The sequence below is a fragment of the Aplysia californica genome, unplaced genomic scaffold, assembly GCF_000002075.1.
Source record: "Aplysia californica isolate F4 #8 unplaced genomic scaffold, AplCal3.0 scaffold00013, whole genome shotgun sequence".
NCBI classification, from domain to species: Eukaryota; Metazoa; Mollusca; class Gastropoda; order Aplysiida; family Aplysiidae; genus Aplysia; species Aplysia californica.
Window position 1 is genome coordinate 1598677 of NW_004797283.1, and position 12875 is coordinate 1611551.

General features: G+C 38.2%; 1 protein-coding gene across 1 annotated transcript in view; it reads left to right on the forward strand.

Annotated features, from left to right (window-relative positions):
- Nucleotides 1-211: 211 nt before the first annotated feature.
- LOC101851315 overlaps nt 212-12875 on the forward strand; it is a 24196-nt gene continuing 11532 nt past the window's right edge. Inside the window, exons 1-8 of the mRNA XM_035970702.1 lie at nt 212-460; nt 938-2515; nt 3440-3657; nt 4947-5173; nt 5640-5817; nt 8112-8266; nt 9347-11511; nt 12233-12426. Coding sequence (XP_035826595.1) covers nt 1030-2515; nt 3440-3657; nt 4947-5173; nt 5640-5817; nt 8112-8266; nt 9347-11511; nt 12233-12426 — 4623 coding nt within the window. The 5' untranslated portion in view covers nt 212-460; nt 938-1029. The remainder of the gene's footprint in view (nt 461-937; nt 2516-3439; nt 3658-4946; nt 5174-5639; nt 5818-8111; nt 8267-9346; nt 11512-12232; nt 12427-12875) is intronic.

Sequence of the window (12875 nt, forward strand, 5' to 3'; positions counted from 1 at the left end):
AGAGAGAGAGAGAGAGAGAGAGAAAGAGAAAGAGAGAGAGAGACAGAGAGAGAGACAGAGACAGAGAGACAGAGACAGAGACAGAGACAGAAAGAGAGAGAAGTTACACACATTGTCATGCAAGCACATGCGCATGGCTCCATGCACAGACATGCACCCTCTCAAAACGATAATATTATATTGTACTCGCTTGCATGTGTTCACAAAGCAGACATCGGAACGGCGCGACTCGCCTACTCACTCACGGTATGACTGACCCACTTACGCACACGCGTGCGGCAGCTGGGCCGGTAGTGGGTGTGGCACGGGTGGGATGCCGTGCCGTGCTGACTTCTGACACACCACCACTCTAGTCCTGGCGAAGAGTGAGCATCCGAGAACTGGCTGGCTAGCTGTTTCTTCTTGTGTCTTTTCTGTCGAGCATAGAGGGCAATAACAAATTTGCCTTGTGGACAGCAAGGTCGTTGCTTTCGTTTGGTTACCTGTTGTTATTGTTTTTCTATGACAGAAGGTGGGATGAATGACGCAAAGCTTGAGCAAAGCATTCACTAGTGAAAGACAAGGTGTATATATCTCTACATGCAGTGTTTTTATCGATTTATCACGTAACGGACAGGAAGTGTGAGCGCTGTTGTTGTTGTTCAGTCAGTCGTGTTCGTGGTGTCACCACCCAAAAATGTGCTTTGTTTGTGGGCTGGAAAAGAAAGATTAATGATGTTAAATAGGCCCAAATAGACCCCCAAAAATGGGAAGCACTATTCAGTTTGCTGTGTTTGTGTGACTATTTGGACATTTTCAGCCGGCAGTGAAATTCTCTGACGGTGTAAGATAAAATAAAGTGGCAGATCTCTTATTTTGATATACATACACAACATGAGGACTTCGTGGACACTTCCTTGTTTGTACTGACTGCGTTTTTGTTTGTTTGTACCAACAGGTCATAGGATGTCAACGATACCAGCATTCCTCTGCAGTACAGTCTCTCCTCCAACCCGTTGTTATGATTTCTGAATTTAGCACGTTTGCAGAATGGATAGTTCCATACCATTTCGATGCCCAAAATGTGGGGACAATGCTCAGTTTGCCACTCTCAGTGAATTGAGAGGTCATTTGGAGGCAGATCACTCCTATCTCTCAGGAAAGCCTCGCCACAGAGCAGTCGTTTCAAACCTTCAAGGGGCCACAAATCTTGGAGATTCATCGTCTCTAATGGATCTTTACAACAATGAGTCACAGAGACTTGAGCAAATAATTCAAAAACACAAAGAAAATGAGTTGAACAATCGAAGGAAACGTAATGAATCCTTAAATGGATCAAGGAATGATCAAGACTCTTTTGGTCAAGGTGCACGAAGGATTAGAAACATAGACAGAGCAAATTTTAGGACATATGGTCATCCTGCTAGTCGGACGAGCAAATACAAGTTAAATGCTGCTAGAAATCAGATCCCAGCTGAGAGAATTGTTCAGAGAGAACTGAGGTCCTCAACTCCAAATGATCATGAGCTGCACGGAGATGATGGTGAGGGGAGAGACAGACTTAGGGACACTGTAGAACAAGCTTTAAGAAAGGTCCTTGTGGAAACCCTCCAAGATGACACTGTTGATGACACTAAAGACGTAAGAATCCCTCAGGAGATGAGTCCAACTGTTAGTAGAATCATACCAACCCAAGAAGAGAGTGGAAATGATGCACATGTTACTGGAACTGTAAAGGCTTTGTCTAATGAAATTCTGTTGGAGAGAGCGAGTCAGCGAGCAACAGCAGACTCACTGTTTTCTGCTCAAGATGTTTTAAGCAATGTAGAATTTGCTGCCGAAAAACGTCTTTCTCAACAACAAGAGTTGATTAATAAGTTGGCGCAAGACTTGAAAGAAAAAGAGAAGAAACTGGTTTCTGTTACAGAAGAAATGGAAGACCTTCGCACCCAGCAGACAAACAATGTTGAGAAATTGAATAGTCTGCAAAAACAGTCTGACTTAGAACATGAAAATTTGCAGAGAGAATTGAATCAGAAAAAGAAAGAACTGGACAGCCTCAATGAAAAAATAGAAGAGACTAAATTAATTGTTATGAAAGGTAACCATGGCAATCTACATCATAATGAACAAGATAATAATGGTTTTAACATTGAGGATGATAATAATATGAAAACGGTATCAATTACTGACAATGATGATGATTATAAAAAAGTGAACAAAAGTCCTGCCATATTTCCGGATGAAGTCAGTGAACAAAGCTCATTATCTAGTAATCTAGTGAATGCCCAACCGCATACCAAGCCACAAGAACAAATGCCGTCTAAGAAGGAAGAAGAACTTCTTGAAGTCAGGTTGAAGTCTCAGCGGCTGGAAAACGATAGGCAGAATCTACTGCAGGACATGCAAGCATTGCTACAAACTGCCGCTACTGACAAGAAAAGGTTACAGGATGAACTGGTTGACCAAGTAGATCTTGTGAATAAGCTTAATGTTGATGTAGAGAAATACAAGAAAGAACAAGCAGACCTGATGGGTAAGTTTAATCTCTCTTTGGGGGGGGGGGGTAGTCTCATTTATCCTCTGCGTTCCCTGACTACCCCATGCCACTGATTTTTACCTGATCACCTATTTTCCTATCACCGGGTTGTGTCCCTGACCTTTCAAGAACATACTTTAACTAAAGCTTTCGTTGGTATTCTTCTTAGTTCTGACTATCCAGAATATTTTTATATGTTTATTATACACGTGTAAGGAATAGTTTTGAATTTTACCTGCAGTGCATCATGCACAAGGCAGTTGCCTTTCATGAAATGACTAGGTATCTGAAAATAACCAATCCACCGATCAGGGGTCTTGAAAAGCTGGTGACACACCCCCAGGTTGTCTGTCTGTATAACTTATTTTAAAAGCCAATGTGCTTCTGTATTAAAAAGTCTAAGTAATGTCTCCATCCCTCACCACCTCCGCTGCCCCCATAAAAGTTTTACTCCAGGACTATCTCTGTTTAGGTTTACAGTATTCCTTGTAAGCTCCTTAACTTTACCTACAGTTTCAATGGGCTATTCAAATGCAAATTGGGTCAAGGTTCTTTTCATTCTGTTGACATTTTTTATAAACTGAAAATCAATTTTGTTATTTTTGTGTTGTCCAGTGAGCAGATAGATCTTTTATATCTTTCGGAGCGAATTGATTTTTCTGCTTTTTATGGGTTTTTTAAAAATAGAAAACCCTTCTGCAATGTTATTTAAATTTAAAATTGACTCATCCTCTGTACTTTATAGCGTAGGGATCAATGGCTGCAGGATAACAAATTATGTATTCATTTTCTTAACCGTAATAGGCAGTCCTTTGTACTACTCCCGAGAGAGAATCAAAGGAACTGCACCCTGTTTGATACCTACAGAGTTATATTTTTTTTCCTTCAACTTTTTAATTGTTCAAATTGTTTCTTTTTCAGAGGAGACAAGTGCTCTGTACAATCAAGCAGATGTATGTCTTGCAAAATTAAGATCAACTTTGGTAGAGAGGGAGCACCAGCTGAAGTCAGCAACTAGTCTTCTCGATGAGGCAAAAGTAACTCAGCAGAAGCTGATTAAAGAGAAAGATGAGTGCTTCAGGTTGGCTCAGGACCGAGAAAATTTGTTTCGGTCCATGCTTGAGTCTAACAGTGACCAGGTATGTCAGATGTCTACTTTTTATTTTTCAATTTAAAGTGATGTTGTGGTCTTATGACGAGTCAGATCATACCAGCAACCTGCTGGGTCATTGGTATTTAGTCTTGATAGCGTACTTCACATTTTAATTTCTTTTCTCTTCATTACAGGAAAAAATGGTGCTAAACAGCACAAAGAACAATGTTCTCCTTTCCACCTTTCTGGCACATGAATGATGGTGTAAAACTAGCTTGTAATATAAGAAGTATATATGGGACAAACAATGTCAGAAAAGGAATTGTTTATTATTGTATTTCATTCTTGTAAAGAGGATGCTGCAGAAAGAAGAAAAAAAAATAAAAAAGAAGAAAAGTAAGAAAAGAAAGTGAAAAGAGAGTCAATGTCTACAAACAAGGAGAGAACAGAGCTCTGTCTTTTAGAAATGATAAACTTAGTGGAAAGCAAATGTGGATCAATAAATATGTAAATTAGGCGGAGAATTCACAAAAGTAGGAAATGCAGAAAAGATTTGTCAAGAGAATCTAAGAAAGAGAATGACAGTGATGGTTATTTATTTTGAGCATTTACCACGCCCATAACGGTGTTGTCTTTTTAACAATGTTAGATATGTTCACGTAGGCTGTGGTGTGTAAAGGGCTAAAGGGAAGAAAATGGAAAATAATAACTCAGGGAGACAAAGAGTTTATGATTTATGGATCACAGTGACATGAGAAAAATTGGGAGGGGGATAAAAAAAAGTGGATTGCAGTAGCAATATCAGATTGAATTAACACAGTTGCTTCTTTCCGCAGACGCAGAACACAAGAGGATTTTTGCAAGTTTCATTTACATTTTCTGTAATTTGATGTAAAGAAAGTGTTTTCTTTTAATGTTTGTTGTTACACATAATTGTTGGTCTACAGTCTGCAGCTAAATTGTGTTTATGCTATAGGTGGAATTTTACCTCCTTTGTATTAAAAAAACTATATGTTGATCAAAGAGCTCTTAAATTGTAATATATGTGAAGCGTGCTGACAAAAGGAGTTACTTTTCGGATTCAAGCCGTAAGGAAATAGATTCACCACACTTAAAGGTGAAATTTTTACAATTTATAAGTATGAAATAATAATAGACAGGTTATCGTTAAAAAATATGGCATTAATAGAAAATATGCAAATTTGACCCTAATGTTGATTTTTGGCCAATATCTCCACTTGCAGATTGCGAGAAGTAACTTATTTTGTCAGCACGCCTCACATATGGCATGGTGAATCTTGATAGTTATGAATTTTTCTATTTTTTATTTACCAGGTGAAACTTATGAAGGACTCACTTATTTCAAGTGAGAGAGAAAACAAGGAACTGCAAGATCAACTTTCGGCATTGAGGTCAAAGTTGAGGAGAAAAGATAGTGAGGAGGACAAAGTTGCAGAAAATGCTTCTCGATGGAGACACCGAGCTGCAGAGAAAGAGCAAGAGCAGTTAGAACTTAAGGATGCCATCAAGAAAAAAGAAGAGAAGCTGAAAAAGTACCGAAGGTATTGTTGTTCTATCATTTTTAAAATCAAGTTTTTGTAAAAGATAGTGTGCTAACATTAAATATGTACAGCTATACAGGTAGATTAGATATCTTCTTTGAGAATTAATTTATGTTTGTGTCGTAAAGTTTACTCTATATGATGTGGTTTTGTTTTCGGACAGCCTACAGCTATTCAAGGGTACAACTTGGACATGGTGGAAATTGTGTTTGAATAAGTGGATAGTATTCATGCCTTGTAAGAAGTGTCTTGAATCTTCTTAGTTTGGATAGTTTTAGATTCTTTTAAAAATTCATAGTTCTGTTTCCTAGTTTCCACGAGAAGGTGCTTATAAGTAGTGCGCTTCTTTTAAGTTGAAAACAACCTATTTGAGTTCTTGTGTATCTGAGATGGTAGAATCCACTGAACAGTAATTATAACCTAATGCACTATTGTTTTTGTTTTTTAAATTTCATCCTATGCTCAGAGAACTTGAGAGAATGACGTCCTTTTTGAACAACACAGCTGAGAAGGAACAAGAAGCAAGAGCAAAGCTTGAAATTTTTATCTCTAACTTGATAGACAGAGCAGGCCGGGCTGAGGAAGAACTGAAGAAACTGAAAGCAGCTGAAGCACGCAATGCTGGAAAGCTAGTCAACTCAAAGGTAGCTTTGTTTTCCCACTTGAAGTTGTGTGCATGTTACTTTATTTCACTGTGGGTGAATAAGGTCGTTCTCTTGTTGTGTAATAGGTCTAGTTCTTTCCTTTTTATCTGAGATGTTTTCACCTGCTTTTTTTGTGTACCACAGTCCTGTGCTCTGGTTATTTTGATACCAATGTTGAGTTGCAGAAGACATCAATAGTTTGACATCATTTCTATATCAAAATCTGACGCTGTAGTGCGGTCTAAAATCTGTGGTGCAACTTATCCTCAAATATCTCTTTAACGGGTCGATCAATGTCACCCATACTTTGCACAGCAGCTTGTATTAGTTTGTCTTAACTTAATCATATTTTTTTTCACAACATTACAAATCTCCGCCACATGGAAAATGGGATTTTCACAGCACTCCCTGCTTCTCACATACATTTTGTACATGCATGTCGCCTACGTCACAGCTAACAAATGACACTTTTTAGTGGCAAAACTTGTTATAAAATATACTAACTTTTTAGGAAACACATCTTTTGCACTAAAGGTTCTCAAAACATGTGTTCAATAAAAGATAGTGTTACGATTAAAAAAACTGGAGACTAGCTTTTAAAAGTGATATTATTCTAGCTGTAAACCTTTCAAAATCTGTAGAAACCACCCATTTGGATTTTTTATAAGTATTTATTTAGGACTTTTCTAGAATACAGCTAACAGGTGTTTACAAAAATATTGAACTGTGAAGATAAATTGATACAACTCGTTGTGCAAAAGCTGGAGAGTATGTTTGATAGTTTATGAATACAATAAGTTGCACAAAGAATTTTTTACCGCACTGTGAAATAGCATCATATTCTGTATTATTTCTTTCAGTAGAAAGGACACAAGTGAAAGTTCTTTTTTTCTGTTCTGTGAAAAAAAAAAGAAGAAGAAATTGTTGAGTAGGGGTGTCTTGAAATGGGTTACCAACATACAGCTGTAAGAAATTTTTCCTTAAAAAATTTCCCATGAATCGAGGAAAAGTAGGTGGATGGCAAAATTGGAGTTGTGCTTTAAAAACTGTTGGATAACACACTGAGTTATTAGACAGAAGACATTCGTAGACGTCTCCGGCGAGCACCCAAGAACTATTCGGAGACGCACTCCTGCACACAGATGCACTGCTTTGGGGGGTCAAACTGCGTATTGTTTGCTGCAGTTTGGCTACTAAAACTTTTGCAAGTCAGCTATTTTCAAGAAAATTTCAAACCTAACTAACTGCAAAATATCAAATTACGGGTTATAACAAGGGGGCATGCCCCCCTGTAACCACCCAGATTTTTTACTTGGTCTTGAGGCACGAAGCCTTTTGATTGGTCTATCTCGGTCGCAGACGTCTCCGAATAGATACTGTGGAGTTATTACGTCTATAAATCATAAAGAACATTTTTCAGGACTGGGTAATAGTGAATTTTAAAGGCTTTGGGGATCAAGGGCTGGTAAAGTAAAGTAAAAGTGAAAAAGGCTTTCTGTTTACACTTTGCTTTTTTAAATTAAAATGTTGATAAATATGAGGATAAACATGTTTGATGATGATGATGATGATGATGATGATGATGATGATGATGATGATGATGATGATGATGATGATGATGATGATGATGATGATGATGACGAAGATAATGATCGTTTCTGTTGGTTGTTTTGTTTTTCCTAGCACTGGGTGATTATGATGGGGTCTGTTTATGTTTCTTTCAGTATCCTCAAGTCTATCTAATTGTATGGTATTCTGTCCCTATAATATGTAGTCCTATACAACATCATTTTCTTTTCTTTGTTTTCTCGACTGAATTTTTTGTTGCCCTCCTGATTTTTGTTTTGCCTTCTCTTTGCTTCACTATTTGGTCAAAATGTCTGTATGGTCAGAGAGGATGAGAATCTTTTTATAGATTCTCCAAAGAAATTTTTTCCATTGACTTTTAAAGTTCACAGTTTGCAGTTTGCACTTATTTGTAGCGGAAAAGCAAACTATTTGGTTTTTACTTTAACATTAGATTATTGCAACATGTATTACTACATGCTAAACCAGTCTATGACCCAGTGTAGAAGAGTAAAGATGTAGTATTTGATTCTTTTGTGAAATAAACATTAGCAAATTTATGTACAGTAACAATTTTCAAAGATGACTACCCTTTGTCGAGAGGAAAAGTGGCCATCTTAGACAGATGGCAGTTAGAGCAGGCTCAGCTTTACTTGCAATAAAGTGAAAACATTTAATTTCCATGAATGAAGATTTTTACTGTTGTCCACTTTTCATGTTGACATCAGGGCACCATGACAGAAACCAGAGTTGACCTGAGTGGATTGCCTGGTGCAGGCCTGAATACTTCTCCTAATCCTGACCCCGCCAGTCTCAGTGTTGACCCACTGAAGAGACTGTCACATTATAACAATCCCCAGCCAGACTTTCAACCCCTTCAAAGGTAAACTTAAATGCTCTTATTCTCATTAATATTAAAAAATAGGACAAATCTTTGTTGTCCATATGCTGTAATGTTGATTTGGTGTTTCACCACTCACAAACACATGCATACACACATACACACACTCACACACACACACACACACACACACACACACACACACACACACACACACACTCGCATGTGCTTACACACACATACCTGTTTTCACATCCTTTCTTCAACACACATCTATACACATTCACACATGACATATGTGTCGTGGCGCAGTGGAATCAAGCGCTCGTCAGTTTTTGGGCATAATATAGAGTTATTAATATCTTAAAGCTTGTTCACTTGTCTTGCATTTTGCAACAAAAAAAAGCTCATCTATCTTGAATAGAAGTTGAGGTATTTGTGATTGAAGGGGGTGGGGGTCTCCTGGTGTGAAAGATAAAATTTGCGAGAAGATGGCTGCCAAAGTTTGGTGACATCCAAAGCTTCAGCTTCAGTGTCCTTAGAAACAGGGGTACCTTACAGGGGTACCTTACAGGGGTATTTAATACGGGTATGAAAAATGTTCATAAATTGACTAAAACTGTGTCAAAGTGAAAGAGGAAATAGTTTATATGTTTATCTAACGCTTCTGAGCCAAAATATTCCTATTCAGATTCATAAGAGATTGCATTTGCAGTAATACTTCATGCACTCTGCAATCTCATTAGATGCTAGGACCATCTATTAGGGGACTGGGGGAGTTTCACTGGATGCTCCCATCATCCACTCAGGGGAATTGAGTTAAAGTGAAGCCTGTAGTACAAGTGGTACATGATGTATTTTTAATATAGGCCTACTGTGTGTTAAAGCTTATTGTCTTTTGTGAAATGAATGAATATAAAATCATGTTTTCTTACATTTCACTTAGCTGTTTGTTCTTTTGAGTAATTGATAAAGAAAATGCCTTTCAGATGACGTGTATGAGAGGATCTCAGTCTTTATATGTTTATACTATCGTTGGTCATAAAAAATATTTACCATATTCATCCTCATACATTGTTGTAATGCTGCTCTCTGAAAATCAGCTCTGTTTCTTTTTAACAGCAGTCACTGGAAGTCTTCACACACACATCCATCAACAGCCCCTGAGTTATCTCAAAGCAATATCATCCACGAAACTTACAATGATAAGGTGGAGAGATGGAACAATGAGAGTTATGCTGGAAGAAATGGAATGCAAGATGCCAGAGGACTTTCAGTGCCCCACCAGCATGCAACTTATCCTGATTTAGATCCATCAAAGACTTTTTCTGAGAAAGTGGATTACCCAGGCAGTTATCAAGGATCAACCTTTCAGTCAAAATATCCTTGTCAATCTGCCCCTCTACACAGTACCCAAAGTATTCCTTCAAGGTCACAAAATGGGAATGACTATCCAACACTACAACAGCCTTTTAACTCTCCCGGGCCACCACTATTTCAAAATACACTGGAGGTTGACAGAATATATCAGAATGTTTTGTCTCAAGAGAATGGGATCAGATCTTATAATGACAAAGTGTCACTGCCATCAGCGATGACAGAACAGCCGACTGCAGAAGAGAGGAGCAGCTGGCAACACGGGGATAGTGGTCCTCAACTGTCTTTTGATGAAGATGGTATTATTTGGGATAAAGATAGTCATGGCAAGAGAAGAGATAAATACAATGGTGAAAGGTTCAAATATAAAGGAGGAGACTCTGATATAGGAAGCATTTCAGCTTATGAGTATAAGTCAGACTATGATGAGAATTTCTCTGACGTGATGTATAATATTGAAGAACGCTCCCATGATGAATCGGAGGATGCAGATGTTTTGCTTTCTATGCCTAAGAGGAAGGGTTACGGCAGAATTACAAAGGCAAACACGCAACCTGCTCCTCTTGGAGAGAAAGTTGAGAAAGTATTGACATCCTTGGGACCTAAGCCAGTTGAGTCAGCAGCAAGGAAGCAATATAGTTCAAGCCACAGAACTCCAAATTCACAAACAAAAGCAAAAACACAGAGGGAACAAGCTTTTACAAAAGCAAATGACTACTCCACAACAGATACGTCTAGGGAGTCAAGTCCCTTACATAAGGCAAGGGAGGTTCAACGAAGACTTGAACGATTGTCAAAGAAAAAACCAGAGCAGCTTAAGTCTCCTGCATCGGACACCTCTCATGGATTTGAAGTTAGTCATCTTGAGTCCAATTTGTCATCTAGTAGTTATGCCTCTTTGAGAAATGTCAGATTCAAACCAACATCAACCACTCCTGTCGTTGAAGAGGCGATAGCACCTGTAAAGTTGGATAGAAAGCCTCAGCTTGATGCATCAATTTCAACCTTAGAAGAAAAGGAAAAGCAAAAACCTGAGTATCATCAAATAGTGAAGAAGAATTCAATTCTTGAGAGGAAGCCGAAGGTTAGAGAGGAATCTCCTGCATCTATATCAGTGACTGAATCAAGAACAGACTCTTTGACGGACAAAACGAGTGAGCAGATCTCGAGTCTTCCTTGTGACAAGGATCAAGATTTACCAGATGGAGGAGGCAAAGCAAGGGGAAGTGAGACACCGGCAGGCAATGGTGGTACAGTATACAGTGGACCATATTATTTAAATAGTAACGACCAGCCGCAAAATGTGGGGAAGGAGAGTGTCAGCCAAGCTCAGGTGTCACCAAATTTAAACATCGTAGGCATTGTGGGAGGAAAAGATAAACCACAACTTGCTGAGGAACTGCCGAAGAAGAACCAAGAGATTAGCCAGGGAGACAGTCATCGAGAACATCCAGTCTCAAGTGCAGACACGCCTAGGGCTGCTGGTCCACAGCCTGACAAAGTGAAAGCTGTTGATCATCAGGAAATAACAAACAAAGAACAAGAGAAATCACTGCAAAAGACAGATGTGGATCCGGATTTGAAAAAGTACACTGAAGCTGAGTTAACTCCGGCGAAGAGACTGAAAACTCGAGTTTTCTCCGTTCATGAAAGTCTAGAGCTCACCTCCTCTGGAGAAGAGTTACCTGATGAATCCACAAATCATGATTTTGAGGATGTAGAGAAGCATAGTGTAGATGCCTGCACGGACACAGATCTTGAGGTACTGGCTTCCCCGGGCCATGTTCAGAGAGGTCTGGTTGTGAGAAAGAAAGTGCCAGTCAAGAGACAGAAGAAACAGCGTAAACAACGAAATGCACCACCTCCAAGAAAGACTCTCCTGGAAATGTCAATGTCATCTGGTACAGAGGGCAAGTATAATACTATGATCTTTCTGTAGTGTACATTAAATTAAAAGTTGATTTGTAACTACTTTTGTAACTTTTTCATCTTCATAAAATTCACATAAATTGCCTCTGAACAGGTTCAAGATTTCTTTGTGAGAGATTGAATACATCTTTAGAGTTTTCAAAAAAAAATAAAAATTGTCCTCTTTATTTTTTATCTGGTTGGCTTTCTGTTGATAGTTATTTTCTGGTGAATAGTGTTTTAATTATAATGAGCCTGAGGTTTTGAAGATAGTCATTTGCATTCTGTCACCATGACCAGTATCTTAAGCAGTACTGGTCAAATATATAGGTCATTGTCAGTGAGTAAAGGTTGTAATGTTAGAAGTAGTGTTTTGAGGCCAATTAGACACTCAGTCAAGGTCAAGCAGGGTTGTGTTGGTGGGAAGTGTGTGTGCCAAACACATTTCTGCCTCCTGTGGTGGGTCTTATTTATTTTAATCTTGTTATTACGACCCCGCAGAACATCTTAGAGTCATGTTGTCGGTGGCAAAAGCTCTTTATTTGCCTGAACTATGTAAGTAAAAGGACTACAGTAGGCAGATATGGACGACCAATATGGAAGAAGCTATGTAAGGTGCTCAAGTGTTTGTCATCATATTTCCTCCAGATTTCTATATTGGAGAATAAAACTTGTGTATTTGTGAATGTATTAATGAATAGAAATTTCTCTTTGTTCCTGCAGATTTAGATGAGGAGGTAATAGCGAATCGTCAAATTTTGCATAAGATGCGGGTTGCCTTGTTCCGTATATTTGCATACTTGGACACCAAGACTTTACTGGTGATGGCAGAGGTGTGTAAAGAGTGGTGTAAAGTCAGCAGACACCCTGCCTTGTGGAAAAAAATTACTCTCTCTGATGGAGAAATGTCATCTCAGGTTGGTTTTGATATCTGGAGTGTTGTCTTGTGTTTGATTTGGCAGTAATTTTGTTCTAGTTGTTTTTGCTTTTATAGGAAAATATGAAATCAAATTTTGATTTTATATTAGAATCTGTAGGATTCTTTTGTTGCTGTCGCAAGAAAAGTGAGCAACCCCAATTTTTTTTGCTCACCCTTTAATGCAGGGTCAAACAACAATTTTTAGAACAATTTATTAATGGTGATATATAGACAGATGAAAATGTAACTCTTTGGAAGACTTAAATAAAAAGAATGTTTTTAATTTGACTCTAATCCATTTTCACCTATGCAAACATTTTTTGCATTTGTTCTCAATTGATTTTTGTTTATTTTATGAATCTTCTTCTTCTTTTTCTTCTTCTTTTTCTTCTTCTTTTTCTTCTTCTTTTTCTTCTTCTTCTTCTTCTTCTTCTTCTTCTTCTCCTC